Source organism: Sarcophilus harrisii, chromosome 2 (assembly GCF_902635505.1).
Source record: "Sarcophilus harrisii chromosome 2, mSarHar1.11, whole genome shotgun sequence".
Lineage (NCBI taxonomy): Eukaryota > Metazoa > Chordata > Mammalia > Dasyuromorphia > Dasyuridae > Sarcophilus > Sarcophilus harrisii.
Genome location: NC_045427.1, coordinates 88,042,643 through 88,065,674, shown reverse-complemented (window position 1 = coordinate 88,065,674; position 23,032 = coordinate 88,042,643). Strand labels below are relative to the sequence as shown.

At 33.7% G+C, this 23,032-nt stretch overlaps 1 protein-coding gene across 1 annotated transcript in view; it reads right to left on the bottom strand.

Annotated features, from left to right (window-relative positions):
- MSH2 (mutS homolog 2) overlaps positions 1-23,032 on the bottom strand; it is a 67,379-nt gene that overhangs the window by 12,644 nt on the left and 31,703 nt on the right. The window contains exons 8-11 of the mRNA XM_031950444.1: positions 16,753-16,862; positions 8,537-8,660; positions 4,565-4,715; positions 1,624-1,721 (exon numbers count right to left, since the gene is read on the bottom strand). Of these exons, the coding sequence (XP_031806304.1) occupies positions 1,624-1,721; positions 4,565-4,715; positions 8,537-8,660; positions 16,753-16,862 (483 nt within the window). The remainder of the gene's footprint in view (positions 1-1,623; positions 1,722-4,564; positions 4,716-8,536; positions 8,661-16,752; positions 16,863-23,032) is intronic.

The following is a 23,032-nucleotide window of genomic DNA, read 5'->3' as shown; positions in this document are numbered from 1 at the left end:
AATTATATCCAGTTAGACCACGAATACACTTTCTTAAACATAATAAAACAACAAAAATGAAAATAAACAAGAGTACTCAAAGCCCACACTCACAAAAATCTGTTAATTTAAGTTCTCTAAAAAGACCATGATAGGGGCAACCAGATAACACAAAGGATAGAACAATGGTCTTGGAGTCAGAAGGACCCGAATTCAAACCTGACCACAGACACTTAACACTTCATACGTGTGTGTTTCTGCGTAAGTCACTTAACCCCAATTGCCTCACCAAAAATTTAAAAATAAAAAAAGGCCCTGACTGAATGCTACCTATACATTAGGCTTAATTAATATAGGTAGATCAAAATTCAAGAAATAATCCTGCTAGAAACTTATGTAATAAATGTCTATTTAATAACACATAAAATATGATTGATTTGAAAAAAATCAGTCATAAATAATGCATTTTAAATGGAATAATAATTAGTATGCTGTCCCTTTTCCTTTCTTTCATAACTGACTTACTGAAAAAGTCCTTATTTACCTTTTTAGAATATTCAATAAAAGTTAAATTCTTAAGGCTGAATGGGACAGGCATAGTATATATAATTCTCCTAGTTAGGACAATATTCAAATATTAATGACAGATCCCAGTTGATGCCACTTTCCTTAATTACAAAGTAATCATAATGTGGAATTTAATCTTCAGTGAATTTTCAAATTTTCAGCTTAAAAGCCCTGTAGAATAGTATATATGGTTGCGAATAAAATTTTCCCTTTATGTAAATGACACATAAATTTCAATTTTGCATTTCCTTCATAATCAAAAAGGATTGGAGTCATATATACTAAAGGTATACACTCTCTGCCACAGAGTTGCTTTCAAAACCCATTCATGTCTATAGAGCTTTCTAAATACATACCTTCCTAACAAAAACCCCTTAAGGCAGACTGTGCAAGTGCTGCTGGAACCAAGTCCAAGAATTACAATTTTAAAGGGTCCCCAGAATTTGTCTGTGATGCGGTGGTGGCTTCAAGATTCCCATTCCACTAAAGATATATCATCAATGTGGACAATCATCCAATATGCAGATCACCAATCTATCCAAGTAATTTATGTGGAACACTTATCCAAGTCCTTTCTTATACTGAGAAAGGGACTTAACCCAATGTGCTGAAGAATGGTCTTGTTTTTCTCCCAATTTCTAGAAGACAGCATGTGAACACAGATTTTCTACTAAATATGCTTTGCCCTTATATCAGTTCTTGATATATGTACACATTATCATTGAAAAGTTTTTTGTACAGATTATAATGCAGACAGCTAAAATTCTGTCATCTTTTCCCCACCTGTTTCACAAAAGCTTGCAATCTTTCTATATATTTTCCAGTTTTCTCCTATAAATAGCCTCACTTTCAACTACATAATCTACTGAAAAGGAAGCTGCCTAAAAGTCAATTTTACTTGAAATTTCTCTTCAATCAAATTTTATATTTTTCTAAAAAGTTTGTTTTCCTCTTATTAATACATAACACAAACTAGTCACTGTATAATGCGGTTATAAAAACTACTTTTTGTGCACTAAAATGAAATTTCTCTTGCTAAAGCAAAACAATTGCTGGTATTGTTTTGGTTATATTTACCAGAAGAAATGTTGACAATTTCTTTAACAATGGCATCCTGGGCTTCCTCATATTCTTCTCTAATTTTGAGGTACTCATCATTGAAGGCAGCCAATTTGCTGGAAATAAAAATCAGAGAATTGTGACAAATCTTAAATTATCTTTGAATAACTGTATTATTTATTCATTTTGCTATAAGAGCAACAAAAAGATTTTTTGCCCTCTGGGTCAACAAATGAACATTAGGATATAAATTCAAAGAACAAAAAGAGCAGCTCATAAGGAAAATGCTAGGTTGGCCATTAGTTTATTAATCAGCACAGTGCCTAACCAATATATTAAGTACTTAGATAATGTTTACTGAATTTAATTCTGGCTTAATTATGTTTCACCATACCTGGCCCAATTTTTGTTTCTATATTATAATTCTCCAATGAAAAATGTTGGGTTATGAATTTTTTTTGCTTGAACAAAACTCTAAGTCAGAAAAACAAGCCCCCTTACAGACTAAAAACTAATAAAGAAATAAAGAAATTGAGCATCTGTCCTGTGCAAGAAACAGCAAGGAAACCAGTCACTGAATTGCTTTGTACTGGGAAAGTTGGAAGGGACCAGGGCATAAAGGACTTTAAAAGCAAGAGAAGATTTTATATTTGATCCTGGAGGCAAAGAGAGAATACTGTAGTGCCATCACATTTTTAATGAATTTAAGTGGGAAAGAATATAAAACAGAAACAGACTGACAAAATAGAATAAAGTTTAGGGAGGAACAGATTTGGAAAGTATTCTAAAATGTTTATACAAGTAATAGTAGTGGGCTTTTTGTCATTTTAAAATGAACATTAAAAGATAAAGGGCTTTCTATCTGATCATGAAGTTAAAAGGGAGCCAGCAAAATTAACTGAGTTAAGAAGGTCAGACCTTGACTTTAGAAACATCACCTTGCAATTTCAATACATTTGTGATGGAAATAGCCATCCTTACCCAGAGAGACAACTATGGAGACTAAATGTAGATCAAAGCATAGTATTTTCACCTTTGTTGTATTTGTTTGCTTGGGGTTGGGGGTTTTCTTTTCTTTTCTTTTTTTTTTTTGTCTTTTGGTCTGATTTTTTTTTAATGCAGAATGATGACTGTAGAATTATGTTCAGAAGAACTACACGTTTAACCTATACTGGTTTGCTTGCTGTCTATGGAAGGGAAGAAGAAAAATTTGAAACACAAGGTTTTGCAAAGGTGAATGCTGAAAACTATCTTTGTATGTATGTGGAAAAACAAAGAGCTATTATTTAAAAAGAAAGAAAGAAAGAAAGAAAGATAGATCACTGTGATATTTGGAAAACTGGAGCATGGAGAAACTTTAGATAGGGAGAACAAATAGAAATCATTTCATGAGACAAAAATAAATATTAAAATAAAGCCAAAAAACTGAAAACATAGAAGAAAATATATATCACAGAAAGAATTGACCAGCAAAATAACTCAAGAAGAGATCATTTAAAATCACTGGATAAGGTGAAAGATCATAACCAAAAGACCTTATATGTAATATTTCAAGAAAAAAAAAATCACCCAAACAGCAAATTATAGACACAATTAATAATTTCACTCAAGATAATGACAACAATGAGACATCATACCAAAATTTGTGGGATGCAGCCAAAGCGGTAATAAGGGGAAATTTTATATCCTTAGAGGCTTACTTGAATATAAAATAGAGAAAGAGAAGATTAATGAATTGGGCTTGCAACTTAAAAAACTAGAAAAAGACCAAATTAAAACCCCCCAATCAATTACTAAACTTGAAATTCTAAAATTAAAAAGAGAAATTAATAATATTGAAAGTAAAAAAACTATTGAACTAATAAAGAAAATCACCCAGATCTCAAAGTAGAAATAGGAAAAAAAAAAATCATTGGTCATCTTCTGAAAGCAACCCCCAAATGAAAACTCCCAGGAACATTACAGCCAAACAAAAAAGGGATAGAGAGTGGCTAACACTTGAGCCTCCCTCTCAGTCTGAACTATTCAAAAGAGGGAAATCAACTTACACACACACACACACACACACAAAGTATATTTCACTCAACAAGAACAAAGGAGAGAAAGAAGAGGTAAGAATAAGATGGAGGACTGATTCAAGGAGAGACAAGGGGACTGTAAGAAAAAAAAATTATTACTGTCTCCTCTTAGAATTATTTACATTCCTAAAGATTGGTTACTTTAAGATACACTGACAAAGGAAATAAATATTCATGTCTACTGAACTTCACAAAGTTCATAATAAAGAAATTCTTTAAAAAAAAAAAATCAATGTACACTACTATTATGGGCCAGAACTTGAAACAAGGTGTTAACTCATTAGAGTTGATAGAAACAATGCTTAAGTTAACACCTTTGAGAGTTCACATGTTTGGGAGATTTCATGGTTCAGTATGAGATATCCAAATTCATACCTCCCATAATCCCATTCTCAGAGGAGGAGTCAACCTTTGAGTTTACACCTCTAAAAGAGCATAAAAACAGCTGAGCTCAGTCAGGAGAGTTCAGTTGAAAAGACTGAGAAGGGAGCATCAAGTTTGATTGAGAAGCCATGAGTCGGAGTTGAGCTAGAGGCAGAAGCTGGAAGAGCTAAAAGACAAGCTAGAAGAGCTCTTGGAACCAAGGAGGGAGAGAGGCCTCTAAGAAAGTTAACTGGGCCCAAGGAAAGAGACAAGACTTGGAAGGAGAAAATAAACTTTTGGATTTTAACAACTGGCTGCATTTGGGCTGATTATTACATTGAACCGAAACTAAGGCTGCCCTCAGAAACCTCCCCAAGAAACCTGCTCACAGAGAAACATATATTATACAAAAGAAGAGAACACCACATAGCACTATAAAATGAGGAAACAAATTGGTTACTTAATATTGCAACCTTGACAATCAGCAACTTAAAAATAAAACATACACATTTACATACCTGTTGGTAAACTTGACACCATTCTTCTGGACATCTAATGTGTTAAAGTTTTTATTGCTACGAAGGACTTTCTCTTCCTTGCAGGTTACTCGGAAATAATATCCTAGTTGTGCATTGGAGTCCAATTTAATGTGTTTACCAGGTTCTAAGCCTTAGGATTAAGTGAGAAAAAGAAAGTAGACTTGAAATATGCTCTTTGAAAAGTGGTTTTTTAAAAAATGTAAATGTATCAAATAAATGCAAGTGAACCAAAACAAACACAAGACAAATCACCTAATTGTAAAATTACCCAAATTCTTCCCTTCTAGAACATCTTTTATTCAATTCAAAGAACTAAAATACACAATTTGGAATTTGATATATAGATCACTTTCAATGAATAAGTTTTCATGGGAATAATCTACAGTGGTGACAGATTTCTATAATTGGGTGAGTCAACTGGTTGTTCAAGCTACACTTACAACTTGTGATTTAAGGAGCCTTTAGAAATTTAAATTATAATAAAGCATCACATGTCATAGTGCTCTGGCCATTAAACTAGGCTTTGCTCCCTTCTACTTCTGAGTGCCTGAAGTAACTCATGGAATTCCACTCCTAACCAGAATAATTTTTCTAACATGGCAAAAAATTGCCCTCACAGCCTCCTCTTCCAAATTGCCCCCTGCCTAAATATAAAAATTCTAATTACTCTTGCAATTTTATCCACAAAGGGGTTAGGTGTTTTATTTTGGTTTTTTTCTAATTAATCATTCATGAATACATGTTGTAAATAGTCAAATCCTTTTATTTTAAAGATGAGGAAACAGAAGTCTAGAGGGCTTAGTGACTTGGCCAAATTAGACAATGTCAGTAAAGCTTACTGCTAAATATTCTAAGCCTTAGCCCTAAGTCTTTTACTCTAAACTGAAATCTTCTCCAAAGCAGGACCTATTGGGGTCTACAGGTTAGATTTTGTCCCAATACACATAAAGAATTCTATACCTAGCTGGCACTCAGTTAATCTGATCTTATTCTCTTGTAGCATTGAATTATGGCTAGATACCATTGGTACTTCTTCAATGTCTGTTTGCTTAAGACTTGAAATGGAAAGTAAAGCATATAACACAAATGAACACATTAAAAGCAGCTAAACTCAAATTTATCACAACAATCAGTCTTAGTTCCAGAAAACAGAATATGACACATTTCCCTTTGGTGGACAGATATTACATTTGAATCACAAGTATAGAACAAAGTAAACTGTCAAATATGGTCACTTCATCAATTTGGTTTTGCTTAACTATTTTTATATTATAAGAAGTTTCTGTACACTTCTTTCCCCTCTTTGCATTTCTCTTGGATATTCTCATAAGGCCAAAACTACACATTCTACTTAGGATTGTAGTATCAACTATTTTTCTGGCCTTGGATAAGAGTTTTAGAATTAAAGCTATACAAAATAAGGAATAAGGCTTCCTTATTAATATTATTGGTGATAATGATACTTAGTATTTATATAGCACTTTAAGGTTTATAAAGTGCTATACAGGTCATCTATAATTAAATGGAATAGTAGAAAGGAACAGCAAGAGAGGGCAGAGAAGCAGGAAGAATTCTTCGATTCCTAAATAATTGAACATCTCCGCTTCTTGCCTATATACAAGAAAATAAGTCAAGTTTTGGTTCAACATATCCCTAAAGTTTGGGTTTAATTTCAAACCTATTTGGGGCAGGTCATTCTACCCTAGGCTTTTCTATAAACCTTACATTTAAAGATTCAACTTAAAATGAAAAGAAGGATCATTTTAAATATTTGGAATATAAATGAAAATTCCATTTCACCTACATTAGATTATAAAGTTCCCTCCTATGTTGTATACTATAGATTATTATTTATTAGAGGTAAATCATGATAGTTATATACTGAAAAGGTTAAAGCCAAACCCACAGTGCTAACACTTGGGCTTTTTAAAACAATTTTATTAATATAAAAATCTCTTATTTAGATTTAAACAGAACATATAATCTTTATTGGTAATGATTCAGTATGAGGAACTACTAATAACTATGGATGGCTACATTATTCTGAACACTCTGAAATGTAGTTCATCATCAATGATTTATGAATGTTGGAAGAGGGAGAATAGAAAGTGGATGGAACTGAAAACTGCCTAGTCAAAAACTAGTTTTATTGACAACTCTCCAAGTAGAATAAAGATATGTATATGTAGAGGCGAAAAACTGAACTGTAGTGGTATATCTTTCTTTATATATTTATCTCTCTTACTATTTCTTAAACAACTTTGAGATGTTTCATTATAACACTGGAAATACCCATGAAATTAATATATCTGTTTTCTATGAGTTACTTTAACAGGTAGGTGCAGTGGACACAGTAAGTCTGTTTGCTAAAAAGGAGCCTGCACTGAGTCAAAGTCTTGCTCACCCCCAGACATCTTTGTTAGTGTTTGCTGCCTGACTTTGATGAGCTGTGCACCCCCTATCCTCCACCACCTCAACTAGCCTTGTGATCAACTGTTCCTGCAAAATATCCTGCTTCTATGTCTGTTGGAATCCTAGTGTTAACTCAACTTGAAACAAGGTGATAACTCAAGGGAGATGTTAGAATCCTAGTGTTAACTCAATGGAATTGATACAATCCTTGTGTTCACACTTTAGAGAGCTCATATAAGCAAGAAGTATTTAAGTACTCATTGGAGTTCACAAGTATGGGAGATTCACAAAAGTTAACTTTGTAACTTTGTGAATTCACACCTCCTTTAATCCCTCTCTCAGAGGGGAGGAGTCAACCTATATAAGAAGTGGCTCAGTCGGGAGTTCAGTTGAAAAGATTGAGAAGGGAGTGTCAGTTCAGTAGAGGAGAAGCACTCTCTTGGAGGCAGAGGCGCAAACAGATTCAGCACTCTGGGAGATTGAGAGTCAGAAGCCCTCTCTTGGAGGCAAGAGAGATTTATTCCATCTTCCACCTTTGTGCTGGCTGGAGGCTGAAGAAAGCAGAGGCAAAGGACAACTGCAAGAGCTTTTGGAACCAAGCAGAAAGATAGGCCTCTAAGAAAAACTAACCCGGCTATTTTGGAGGAAGCAATAAAAGATCTGAACTTTTTAACACCTGGCTGCACTTGGGTGCATTATTACTTTTAACTGAAACTAAGGCTGCCTCCTGAAAACCTCCCCAAGAAACCTGTTCCCAGAGAAAACCATTATATTATATATTAAAGAAGAAAAACACTACATATGTCCACTTGTTCCTTGGAAAGACTATTCATTCTTTTTCCCCAACTCCTTCCTGAACTTTCCCTTTGCGGTTTACAAGCATAAATTTCTTCCACTTTTCTGAGCTGTAGGTTCCTTTGTACTTTGTGCTTCCATATTGGTGTCCAATTTTACTCCCAATAAAATTTTCCTGCTTTCAACCTAGCTTGGATTTCTCTGCATTTTAAAGGTAGACTTTACCCAGTTGACAATGCATACAAATTTTTACATACTCTCAAAAAGTCTACAGAGAGCCCAAAAATAACCTAACACTTTCCTTTTCAATCAGGCTTTTAGGAGTTGTTAAACTAATACAATAATAAAAAAAAAAAGAAAAGAAATGGAAAAATAAAACTTGGGATTTGATAATGACCAAGAGTAAAGTTAAAATTAAATTTAGGAAGCTGTATAACCTTTAAAAATTTTTAAGCTTTCTCTTCTAGAAGTATACTCTTCTCGAATAATGATAACTACTGTAAGTTATAAAATCTATGTCCCCTAAGACATGATCATCACATGATTATGAAATGTCAGTGGAAATCATTAACTTAGATGACAACTCCAGCTAGATTAAGAAAGGATAGATGAGATGATGTATGGGTTTCAATAATTCTATAAAATCATGCATACGAGTGCTAGTAAACAAGATAGAAAGAATCAGATTCACTCTCTTTCCCAATTTTTAAAAATGCCACCAGTGAGCTCATCTTCCTTTATTACCTAGCTCTCTTGCTGCATTTGTTAAAGATGCCTGCATCTTCTTTTCTAGATTAGTAATTGACTCTCTTAACTCTGTCAGGTGAGGATCAAAGGATGCCTTCACAAGAAATTCATGGTTTTCCACCTGTGAAAACAAAAAAATGATGAAAACTGTAGTTAAAGGAAGGACGTTATTAAGAATAAAATATTTTCCCATTACTACTTGGAAAGGCAATTCTGAAGCCATCCAGCCCAACCTGTATCAGAGTAAAAATCCTACCATACCAACAAAATGGCTAGCCAGCAATTGCTTTAAGATCTTCAGTAAGGAGAGCAGCTAGATGGTGCAATGGATAGAGCACCAACCCTGGAATCAAGAGGACCTTAGTTCAAATACAACCTGAGACATTAACACTTCCTGGCTGTGTGATCTTGAGCAAGTCAGTTAACCCCAATTGCCTCACTAAAACAAACCCCCAACAAAAGATCTCCAGGGAAGGGGCACTCACTACCTCTTGAAGTTTATTATCTCTGTATTTGCTACCAATTGTTCCTAAGTTTGCCCTCTGGACTCAAGTAGAAAAACTCTTAATTCCCCTTCCACAAGTATCTCAAGAGTTGCCTTTTTCAGCCTAAATGTTAGCAGTTCCCCAGTCAATCCTTTCAGGGAATATTCTTGAAGATGCTCATCATCCTGCCCACTCCTCTCTGGTTCACTGGTCTCAATATAATTCCTAAGCCCAAAAGTGAACACAAAACTCTAGAATTGGTTTGATAGGTATAGCAAGAAAACCACCTTCCTAGTCCAGAAAATGGGACTAAAGGAGCTAGTCACATTAGTTTTCCTGGCTGCGATGACTCTGACCTACATCTGAGCACACAGTGCAGTCTATAAAAATCCTCAGATCTCTTTTAGACAAACCATATTTCTGCCCAACTTGCAGTTATAAAATTTGATCCTTTTTTGTTAAAAATCCAAGTATAAAGTTTTGCATTTCTCATGGTTAAATTTTATCTTACTAGATTTATCCCAACATTCTAGCTTACTGAGAACTTTTTAAACCCCTAACTCTGCCCTCCATTCTATGGAACATCAATGCCAAAAGGATACCATATCTATTCTCATGGCCCTAACACCAATGGGTTACTATGATGTTGTATGATGATGCACTTATTCCCATTTCAAAGCTCAGGCCAACCTACTTCTGCCTATTCTGCTTTTCCTCAGAAATCTGAATGAGCTTAGATTAGTAATTATGTGACCAATGCTCCAATTAGCATCTATTTGAAAATTTCTAAACGTGATATAAGGAGACATTTAACACCCTGTTTACTTATAACAGAGAAGAAAGCAGCCACTTTAAGAAAGAAAAGAAGGAAAGGAAGGGAAAGGGAAAGGGAAAGGGAAAGGGAAAGGGAAAGGGAAAGGAAAGGAAAGCAAGCAGATTATATGCGATCCACTCCAGGACTGCCCTTTCTCTGGTATTTTATACTCAGCTAAAAACTCTCCTTCTATCCCATAGTCCCCATTAATACATACCGAACAAGTCTCTCACACAAATTTATCACACCCTCAATGTCACTTTATGTATTACTAAGAAGACACCTTTAAATTCATCTTCAGTACACAGGACCCAGATTCAGGAAGATCTAAGTTCAAATCCAGTTTTGGATATTTAGTAGCTGTTGTTTCCCTGGGGAACTCAGTGAACCTGTCTGCTCAGTTTTTTCTTCTGTAAAATGGGGATCATAACTGCACCTACTTCATAAAGTTATGACAATCAAATGAAATGATAACTGGAAAGCACTTAGCATAGTATCTAAAACATTAAGTGCTATAGAAATATATAGGAAAAATAGATGTGCATTATATAATATTCTTATATATTAATTACTTTATTTTTACATAAAAATTGCTACTGGAAAATCTCATAGATTCAAGGTAAGGAGTTGATAATTAACACACGATCCTAATTGAAACATTCTTGTGTAAAACACAAATTTTAATGCTGATGGAAACATTAATTAGTTACTGTGACTATTAATCAATCAATAAGCATTTATGAAGTTCTAACTATGTGCCAGATATAATGCTAAGTAACAGGTATACAAAGAAAGGCAGAAATAGTCCCTATATTCAAGAGGGCTCAATTTTAACAGGGGAAAATATATAAATAAGTACAAAATATATACAAAACTGATGGAAGGTAATCTCAGAGGGACAAGACAACACTAGTATCTTGAAGACCTGGAAAAGTCCTCCTATATTAGGTGTCATTTGAGTGGAATCCAGAAGAAAATCCAGGATTTAAGATGTGAAGGTAAAGTGGAAGAACATTCTAAGCATGGAAAAGTCAGCATAAAGGCATGGAAATGGAAGATGAAATGCTCTTTCAGAAGAATCCAAGTAGGCCAGTACAGGTGACAAAAAATATATGGAGTGGACAGATTATATAAAGAAGACTGGCAATAAAGGAAGGGACCAGGTTGTAAACCTTTTTTTAAATGAAAAAAATGTGAAACAGTCAATTAAAAACAACTCAAAAGGGATAAGGAACCCAACTCTTGCCACTAGTGGGTATATATATGCTTGTCTAAAGAAAAATGGCTTTCTTCAGGACAATCATGGGATCTAAATGACCAGGAAAAGGTACTGTTGTTTAAAGGAAAGATGTAAATGAATGTTAAATAAAAATTATACTGAAGTATTGTAGCAGGCACAAATTATAGATTCTTCCAAAGATATGCTGAATTATATATAACAACATTTAATGGGGGAAATGATAATCAATGATGAGAGCAATTCCTGATTTTAAAAAAATGGGGGTGAGAAGATAAATGTCAATAAAAAATACCATCTTACAACATGCTGAGAGTTGGAAAATCTAGACTCAACACCTGTCTCTACACAACTTACAATCTCTCTAAAGCTCTTTAATGCAAATAACATGACTTATAAGAATGTGATATTGGTCTTACTTGTGAAAAAGGGAGTAAGCTGCTCATTTTATGAAGCAATGTTACCTATACAGCTCTTCATGAAACTATGGACAAAGCCAAAATAATAGTGAAAAGGCAGGGACTCACCTGGAGTTTTCCCCCAAATGCCTCCAGAGATCTTCAAACAATGCCCTAAAATAAATTTGGAGTGGCAAAGCCACAAAAATCCCCAGGTGAAACAATCTTCCAATCCAAGACAATTTATAAGTTAGGCAGGAAAGATTTGTCATACCAGGGTGACAGTGGACTGCAATCTAGTGAAGACCACACTTGCGAAGACCAGACCCCAGCAAATCAGGAACAAGCCATGAAAAGCAGCTACAGCTGCAGCTTCCAGAGCTCTCGGCTCACAGACAACAAGAGAGAGTCTAACAACTAGCCAGAAGAAGATTACAAGGACCGCTTTGCTGGCAGTGGGGTCAGGGCAGGATGCTCAAATCCCAGTTGCAGTTCTGGATGGCAGTCCCAAAGAAAGGAGGAACATTAATATATCAGAGCTTGTGGCCACAGTGGAGCACGAACTCTCCTATCAGTTCCAGGGAGAGAAAAAAGTTCTTTTGGTTTCTCACAGACCAGAGCAGAAGCCAGAAGAGTAGTAAACACATCTCTCCTTAGATCATACCACTTTGAAAGAACTGAAAACTTATAGGTCTCTAGAAATTTCTCTGAAAACAGCTGTACAAAATCCCTGAAGTTTGGGACAGTCCCAATATAATATATATATATATATATATATATACATCTTTCCCAGGGTGGGAGGCTCTGTCCTCCACCCTGGAATCAGAGCCCTACTTAACAGAAAAAAATTCTGAACACAGAAAGTTACTATTATGGTGACAAGAACGATCAAAACATATATCAGATGATAAAAAAAAAAAGTCAAAATTTCTGCATCCAAAGACTCCAAGAAAAATATGAATTGCTATCAAACCATGGGAGAGGGAAGAGCTCAAAAATGATTATAAAAATCAAATAAGAGAGAGAAAAAAATGGCAAGAGAAAGGAGAATGATGCAAAAAAATCATGAAAAACAAGTCAAAAACTTAGTAAAGAAGGCACAAAAAAATACTGAAGAAAGTAATAAAACAGACTTGGTCAAAATCCAAAAGAGATACAAAAATCCAAAGAGAGGAATTCTTTGAAAAGTAGAGTTGACCAAATGGAAATAAATATACAAAAATTCAACAAAGAGAAAAAACTCCTCAAAAAGCAGAATTGGTCAAATGGAAAAAGAGGGACAAAAATCTACTTAAGAAAAGAACTCATTAAAAAAATATAACTGGCCAAACTGAAAAAGAGGTACAAAAAAAAATTAATTCTTTAAACATTAGAATTAATCAAGTGGAATCTAAAGATATTCGTGAAACATCAAGAAACAACAAAACCAAATGAACAAAAAAAAAAAAAGACCATATGAAATATCTCATTAGAAAAACAACTGACCTACAAAATAGGTCCAGGAGACATAATGTAAAAATTATTGGACTACATAAAAGGCATAATCAAAACAAGAATTTAGACATCATCTTTTGAAAACCAGAATTGAAAAAAATCTACCAATAACCTCTTAAAAGCAATCTCAAAATGAAAATTCCTCAGAAATATTATAGCAAAATTCCAGAGTTCCCAGGCTGAGAAGAAAATGTTGCAGAAAGACAAGTATCATGGAGTCACAGTAAGGATAACACAAGATTTAACAGCTTCTACCTTATAGGGGAGGAGAGATTGAAACATGATATTCTAGACAGAAGGCAAAGGAGCCAAGATTACAACCAAGAATCATTTAACTCAGCAAAACCTGAATTTAATCAGAAGGGGAAAAAAATGGATATTCAATGAAATAGAGGACTTTCAAACATTTCTAATGAAAAGACCAGAGCTGAATTGAAAATCTGATTTCCAAATACAAGACTCAAGAAAAACATAAAAAAGTAAATGGGAAAGGGAACTCATAAGAGACATAAGATTAAATTGTTCACATTTCTATGTATGAAGATGATATTTGTAGACAGTGAGGAGTACATACAGGCAAAGCGCACAGGGCGAGTTGAATATGATGAGACGATATCTTTAAAAATAAAATTAAGGGGTGAGAAAGGGAAATGTACTGGGAGAAAAGAAGAGGTAGATAGAATGGGGTAAAATTATCTCACATAAATGAGGCAAGAAAAAGCTATGACAGTGGAGAGAAAAATGGGGGAGATGACAGGAAACATTTGAACCTTACTCTCATAAGAACTGGCTCAAAGAGGGAATAACACACACTCAATTAGGCATAAAAATCTAGCTTAACCTACTGGAAAGTAAAAGAGAAAGAGTACTGGGGGTTTGGAATAGAAGGGGTTCCTCAAAGAAGAGAGGGTAGATTGGGGGAGACAATAATGAGAAGCAAAACACTTTTTTTTTTTTTTTTTAAAGAAGTGACAGGGTAAAAGGAGAGAACAGAATAAACAAAAGGGAAATAGTAATCCTAACTGAAAACATTTTTGAAGCAAGTTTCTGATAAATACTTCATCTCCCAAATAGAGGAATGAGTCAAACTATGAAAACAGAAGCTATTTCCCAGCTGACAAATGATTAAAAAAAAAAAAAAAACACATGAATAATCAGTTTTCAGGTGATGTGATCAAAGCTATAAATAGCCATATTGGGGGGGAGGGGGAAATGCTTTAACTCACTATTGATTGGAGACATGCAAATTAAAAAATAGTTGTGATACTACCTCACAACTATTAGATTGGCTAATAGGACAGAAAGGGGGAATGATAAAAGTTGGAAGAGATATGGGAAAATTGAGACATTAATGCATGATTGGTGGAGTTATAAACTGATTCAACCATTATATAGAGTAACTTGGAATTATACTCAAATATTTATAGCAGTTCTCTTCTGGTGGCAAAGAAGTGGAAATTGAAGGGATGCTCATCAATTGAGGAATGGCTGAACAATATGTGATATATAATTGTGATGCAATACTATTGAGTCAAATGCTCTCAGAAATTCCTGGACTTATATAAACTAATGCAATATGAAATAAATAGAACCAGAAAAACATTGTATACAGTAACAGTAATACTGTAAGATGATTAACTGGGAATGACTTAGTTATTCTAAGTAATACAACAATCCAAGACAACTCCGCAAATCTGAAGGACTTATTTTTGAAAAATGCTATCTATCCCCAGAGAAAGAACTGATGTAATCTGAATACAGATCAAAGATTTTTATTTTGCTTAATTTCAGTTTTCTTGGGTTTTTATTTTGGACTATGTTTTCCTTTTATGGTATAACTAATATGGAAATGTTTCACATGATTACACCTGTATAATCTATGTCAAATTGCTTACTTTCTCATTGATGGGCAGAGAGGGAGGGAAAGAATATGGAACTCAATTTTTAAAATAAATGTTGAAGATTGTTTTTACAAGTAACTGGGGGAAAACAAAGTATTAATTAAAAAAAAAAAGACAAATATGAACTTAAGAAATTTTGTTAAACTACATCAGAAAAAGAGAAATTAATTTACTTTGGCATTTAACTATTCACCTTCAGGAAAGCTCCGAGAAAAAACAAATCCATATATTAATTAGAAACCTCAGAGAATACAGATAAAAATTTAATATTATGAGAAGAACAATGTCTTTTAGGTACTTCAGACTATATTGAAAAATTCTGCTTAAAAAAAAATCTTAAGATATCTTTACAAAAAAAATCCCCAACTAATTCCAATTCCTCCTATTTAATTAAAACTGGAATGGATTTAAGATAATACATATGGAGAATATGTATAATTTAGAAGAATATTTTTTTTTTAAATATTAAGTATTTTTAATGACTCCATTTTAAATAAAAATTGCTGCTAGGAGTGTTTCTACTGAGCTTATATCCCAAAGAGATCTTAAAGGAGGGGAAGGGACTCACATGTGTAAAAATGTTTGTGGTAGCCCTTTTTGTAGTGGCAACAAACTGGAAACTGAATGGATGCCCATCAATTGGAGAATGGCTAAATAAATTATGGTATATGGATGTTATGGAATATTATTGTTCTGTAAGAAACAACCAGCATGATGATTTCAGAGAGGCCTGGAGAGACCTACACGAACTGATGGCTAAGTGAAACGAGCAGAACCTGGAGATTATACACGGCAAAAACAAGATTATACAATGACCAATTCTGATGGATGTGGCTCTCTTCAACAATGAGATGATTCAAACCAGTTCCAATTGTTCAGTGATGAAGAGAACCATCTACACCCAGAGAGAGGACTGTGGGAACTGAAGGTGGCTCACAACATATAGCATTTTCACTCTTTTTGTTGTTGCTTGCTTGCATTTTATTTTGCTGCTGCTTCTTTTTTTTTTTAATTGGTTTAATTTGATTTTTCTTATAAAGCACAATAACTGTATAAATATGTATGCATATATTAGATTTAACATGTACTTATTAGATGTATGCATATATTATGTTTAACATGTATTGAACTATTTGCCATCTAAAGGAGGGTATGGGGGAAGTAAGGAAAAATTGGAACACAAGGTTTTGCAAGGGCTAATGTTGAATGAATGTAATGAGAGAATGTAATGCATGTAATTGTCCATGCATATGTTTTGAAAAATAAAAAGCTTTAATAAAAAAAAAAAAGAAAAGAAAAAAAGAATTGCTGCTGGAAAATCTCATAGATGCAGGTTAAGAAGATGATCTCTAAAATGGAATCCTAGTTGAAACATTCTAGTAATCCAATGCAAATTTTAATACTGGCTGAAACATTTACAAAAATCAGTTTGATTTTCTCACTTCTGTTTTCAACAGTTATGCCTCACAACTACCTAATAATCAGCATTCCACTGAAAAAAAATAAATGATTTCATCCTCTCTCAAGTATTCTTTCTTGCTTATCTCCACCATTCCTTTGTTCTCAATTTTTTTATACACCAGCTTTCTAATATTATTTTTTTTTCTTTTCTAATTAGGAAAAAAAATCCTCTCTCACAATGTGAGATTTCTACACATCTGTGATACCCAACTTCCAATTTACTTTTCTGGCTTCTGTATAAGTGATATCTAATAAAACTACTTTGCCATTAAAGGTAACTTTTCCCAACTTGTTTAATCATCTTAAATGCTCTGGTTGACAACAATCCTATAATTAATATTCACTTTGTGTCAAAATTAGCTAATGGAAAAATATAACTATTCAAAATATTCTGGTTTTAATTTGCGAAACTATAATGCATACCTGGTTCATATCTAAGGTTGTTTCTATCATTTCCTGAAACTTGGAGAAATCAGAATGAAGATCAGTCAAAGGTGTTACGAAGACTGCCAACAACAACGATTGGTGTTTTCCTGTAAATGAGAGAGAAAAAATTGTTTCTTTAAGAGGAAAAAAACACCACCACATAAATAACAGTACAGACCATTAAAAAGTTAATAAGAATCACATGGTAATGGTAATAATTATGCACATCTATATAGTTTTTGATAATTTGACAAACAATTCTTTAATATTACTACAGAGATTGCTTTCTTTTGGAGATATTTGGATATAGGGAATTGAGGCTCCAAATTGAGACTCAAAGAGGCTAATAAGTAACTTGGCCATATAGAACTAATAAGCAATAGAATTAACCTTCCATCTTGGTCTTAGGACTCTTAAGATCTGCCTTATTCACATGGTATTCAAGTCTATTGTGAGTATTGCCATATTCAGATTTCACTCAAATTATAATAATCTCACAGATACTTAACAAGAAAAACAACTTTGGAATGATGGTGAAAATGTCAATTTTCACTTCTCTTCTAATATATTCTATGACTCTCCTCTTTCCTTTCCTTTCTATATTCAACCAGTTATTAAATCCTATTAATTCTATCTCAATAGCACCTCATATATCTAGCTCTTTTCTCTCGATCTTCACTGTTATATATCTTAGTATAGGTTCTTATAAACTCTTGTAATAGCTTCCTACATACTTTTCCTAAAGTCACTTCAATTCTAAAAAATCTCACATAAATGGTTCCCACTTACCGTATAAACAAAAGTCAAATTCCTAATCATGGCATCAAATGCCCTCCACAATCTAAAACCACACTACCTCACAATGATTATCATATAGTAAACACTTAAAATTGCTTATAACTTCGTCTCTTTCCATTTCTCTTCATATATTTTTCTCAGTTAAAATGAACTAGTGTATACCTTATTTCCTTGTTTAAATATTTGAAGAATACAAGTTCTTACTTTCATTGTGTGGAGATGAGATGAGGTGAGATAGGGTGAGGGGAATCACCTTATAAAAGGCATTTAAAGAAAAAACAAATCCCCATTACACATTCACAATTATTTTGCTTGCATAGTAAACACTGTATATAAGTTAGCCATCAACTAACATTAGCTAATTAGGAGAGGACAGAAAAAATTACAAGCCAGACATCAAATCTGCTAAGGAAATATAGACTCCTTGAGCTCAAATCTATCCTCAGACATTCACTAACCTTATGTCACCCTAGACAAGCAAACAACCACTTGCTTCAGTTCTCTCATCAGTAAAATGGGGATTATAATAGCATCTACTTCCCAGAATTATTGTGAGGATCAAATCAGAGTAAAGCACAAGCCCTGGCATATAGTAAGCACTATACAACTGTTATTAAACTAGCTAGTTGGGAGACTCTTAGAGATTTTAGATGCAAAGATTTCCCCCTCTCCCAATTAAAAATTCCCCTTCTTATTTTAGCTTCATTGATTTTATTCATATGAAACCTTTTCAATATCATGTTATCAATATTATCTATTCTAACACTTCTTATCTCTAATCTTTTTTAGATTAAAAAAGTTTCCTGTTAGTGAACTGATTCACTGATAGTTATTTCTGTGAGTGTGTATGTGTCTGTGTGTATGAGAAAGAAAGGGAGAGGGGGAGTGAAGAGAGAGAGGAGATAAGGGGAAAATAGGGAATGACATATTTAAACTGAGCTTATGGTGTTAGGTAGTTTAAGACTGTGGCTTCCTTATTATTATTCTGTAAGAAATGATCAACAGGATGAATACAGAGAGGATTGGCGAGACTTATATGAACTGATGCTAAGTGAAATGAGCAGAACCAGGAGATCATTATATGCCTCAACAATGATACTGTATGAGGATGTATTCTGATGGAAGTGGATTTCTTCGACAAAGAGATCTAACTCAGTTTCAATTGATCAAGGATGGACAGAAGCAGTTATACCCAAAGAAAGAACACTGGGAAATGAATGTAAACTCTTGCTTTTTGTCTTTCTTACCAGGTTATTTTTACCTTCTGAATCCAATTCTTCCTGTGCAATAAGAGAACTGTTCGATTCTGCACACATATATTGTATCTAGGATACACTGTGACATATTTAACGTATATAGGACTGCTTGCCATCTGGGGGAAGGGGTGAAGGGAGGGAGGGAAGAAGTCGGAACAGAAGTGAGTGCAAGGGATAATGTTGTAAAAAAATTACCCAGGCATGGGCTATGTCAATAAAAAGTTATTAAAAAAAAAAAAGATTGTGGCTTCTTTATTATTTCTTATATTCTTATTTTTGCCAAATTACGTTCTATGTTTCCCATAAATTCTTGTGGAATATATACATCTTCCGCAAGACTTTCTTTTCTGCTTTACATGCAAGTTTTCTGAAACAAAAATATTCCATAAAGTCCCCTCTATCTTGAATGCCCCAAATAATGGCGTAAGCTCAAATAGACAGCTGCAATGTTGACTAGAAAAAAAAAAAAATCAAGATTTTTTTGGGCTAATGTAACTAGCTAATAAATGATCTTAACTAAAGGTATGGGTTTCAAATGAACTTATGTGGAATACAAATTTCTGTTGTAGTCGTTCAGTCATGTCCAATTTTTCATGACCCCATTTGTTTTTTTGTTTTTGTTTTTTTTGGCAAAGACACTGGAATAGTTTATCAATTCCTTATCTGGCTCATTCTGTCAGATGAGAAACTGGGGTAAACAGTTCAGTGACTTACCCAAGATCATACAACTATTAAGTGTCTAAAGCCAAATCTGAATTCAGGAAGATAAATCTTCTAGACTTCAGGCCCATAGCACTCTATTCACTATGCCACCTAGGTACCCATAAATACAGACTAGTATATCTCATAATATGCTTATCTGTAAATTGCCAGACATGTTACTTTACAAATAGCTAAGTAAGACAGGCATATATCAGCCTGTAGAATTTAAAACATTTCATGTTGATAAGATCATATAAAATAAGGCAAGAAACTAGCACTTAAAGTAATAAATCATCAAGTTACAAACAGATGTCAATGTAGGGAAAAAAGTCTACTAATTTGCTAATAACTAATAAAAAATAATAAAAAAAATTTGTACAAGTACCCGCCTCGCCTATTTATTTCCATTAGCCATTATAAAATGACACAGAACCTCTGGATCCTATTTTAAGTCTGGCATTCACACTGAAAGATCTTGCATTTCAAGAGTATTATCTTCAAAACCCAGTCATCTCTACAATATGATAAAGCATAAGAAGGGAAGACCAAAGATTTAGGATTAGAAGTGCTTTAAGAAATCCTTTATCCCCTCCTTCCTATTAATAATTGCCTTGAGCTGCCAAGAACAAAGTGAACAATTCCCAAACTCACAAAATTACTGCAATCGACAGCTTATAAATTGACACAGTACAAAAATGTTAAGAATTCCCTTTATGCTCAGGGGAAAAGGCACAAATGGTCTAATTATGGTAGTGAAACAAAGCCAACAGTTCCCCCCAAAAGACCAAGGAGACAAAAATTGTATTGTGTCTTGAATGGGTTGAACACAACCGCAGATCTAAGATAATGCTGGTCATTAAGTAATAATCAAAGGCTTGTGGCCATGTAATCCAATTTTTAGTTTTATCCTTTTTGTTTGTATAACAAAAAGGGCAGCTAGGTGGCCCAGATGTGGTAGACAGGATATCTAAGTTCAAATTTAGTCTCAGACACTTAATGGGTGTGTGATTCTGGGCAAGTCACTTCACTTATCTACTTTGGTTTCTTCATCTTTAAATGGGACAATACCACCTACCTCCCAGGTTGTTGTGAAGAGAAAATGAGATATTTCTAAAATGACTTGCAAATGATAAAACACTATATAAATGCTGGCTACTGTTACATAATAAAAATCACTTAAATTATATAATAAATAGGAATCATGTTTCTTATTCTAGGAGGGAAAAGGCTTGAATAAACTCTGTGAAGCTTTTCTCATGAATGAAAAACTAAATCATACTTGAAAACATAGCAGAGTATATAACCTTGATCAACATTTAATTATTTTTGAATGTGATTCATTCACACAGATGTGTGCTAATGAATCTAATAAGCTCAAAATTTTATCATTCATTAAGCCCAGAAGGGGCCTAGCTGCTAGTACTATTATTAAAATCAATTATTAACTGCCTATATGTTCAGGCAAATTGGGAGGGAATAAAAGGGATACAGAATATACAGAGTAATCTCTGCATAGAAATACATACAAGGTACAAAGGATGGCCTTTTAACACTGTGTTAATTATATTGTAAAGGGTAGAAAGGAATTAATACAAATATATTTTACAGAGTAGTTATTTTTGCTCCCTACTTATACTAGGTTATAAGTTCCATGAGGGAAGGATGTCTGCTTTAAATTTTGAATATAACTTTTCTCAGCACCTACAACAATGTTTTTCATGCAAACATTAATGTTAATTTTAAAAAATCATTTGATCTGCTAATTTTTAAAGATAATTAAAATCTGGAGAGGTTAATTAAATTAAATTGTAAGAGTTAAATCAGAGGGAAATCTAGCATGTGCACAGACATAAACCTGCAAATTTAATGGTAACAAACATCATGTAACAGAAAAGTTGGAAGAGATTTTCTTCAATAATGCTGTCTAGAAAAATCAATTAAGTAAAAAACCTCAAAAAGAAACTCCCAATTTATTGTCAGTAGCTGAGGACTCCTCCTTCATAGCTCCTCAAGGCTTCATCCTAAAGACTGCAGCTATGAGCCTAAACAAAACAGTTGCAAACATTTTAAGACAATAAACACAAGTATTTTCAGGTTAACAACGGCCTAAATCATTATGTAATCACTACTTAAGTTTCATTATCATCTAGAATCATATGTATCATCAAACTCTAAGACTCTAAGAGGTCATAGATCCATCAATTACTGTTGATTCATTACTGAAATGTAAAATTCACTACTAGAACATTTCCCAGCTCTTCTTCAGATTATAAAATTTAATTATTGTATCAACAAATAATTCATGAAATTATTTTACTTTCTCTTTTCTGTGTTTACATTCATGTCAATCAAGAATGAAGAAATACTCTAGAGTTACCACTAATGAAATTTTACAAATGCCTCCCAAATAAAGTATTAAAAATATCAGTAAGATTAAGTAACATGGTACCAAAAATAAAAAGTTCTTATCCCCTGACAAACTGTTGAAGAATACAATCTCTTACTCTCATATCTACCTCTATTCATTCAATTTTAGCAATGATCTTTGAATATTAACCATAATAACCATTGCCCTATTTTGGTTAGGGATATAATTTTATGGCATTATAAAGTCACAAGATTTGACAAATGAGTGAATATGTGGAGTGAAAGAGTGAAGAGTCATGGATAATACTAACCTTAAGCAATTGAATGGAAAGATGACTGCTCAGCAGAAAAAGGAAACCAAAAGCATTTAGCACAGTAAATACTATATACAAATTCTCTCCCTCCCCCACTTTATTGTCCTTTCCCCAGAGATTTCTCTTTTAACTAAGGAGAAAGTAGAGAGAGGAAAACAAATTCCAATTTGGATCTATTGAGTTGAGATGCCCACAGGAAATTCAAAGGGAGATGTCAATAGGACTAAAACTCATCAAGGCATTGAAAAGTGAATGGGAGTTGAGTGAAAGTGAAGGAAGTTAAGTATAATGTGTTAAGCTGTTTTTCAGTCATGCCCAACTCTTCATGATCCCATGGGATATTCCTGGCATGGATTGCCGAAAATTACATAGCTAGTAATGTGTGAGGCCACAACTGAATTCAAGGGGAGCCTTCCTGACTCTAGGCCCAGCACGCTATCCACTGCACCACCAAGCTGCTCCAAACAATAAGTATAGACAATATTTCCTAGGAATTTGAGTGTGAAGGTGAGGAAAGATAAGACAGTAAGAGCTTAAAAAGTTGGTAATCCAGTAAAGTGTTGGAAAGGAAGGACCCAAGTACCTTTGTAGGAAGCAGGAAAGGAGCCAGTAGATAGGGAAAGACTGATGAGAGAGAAACAAAAGCTTCTAATAAAGTAAATGTGTTTTAGCTTATAAATTTTGTGATATTTGTTTTGGCTTCCTGGAGGTAACTTCTAGTTATTTTCTTTTAAATTGTGCTGTGGATACTATCAGATTATTTGATACACAATTTCTGAATAAATGAACAATTACTGTATTTTAAATGCCAAAAACCTTTTCTCTCAAAAAAGAATTCCA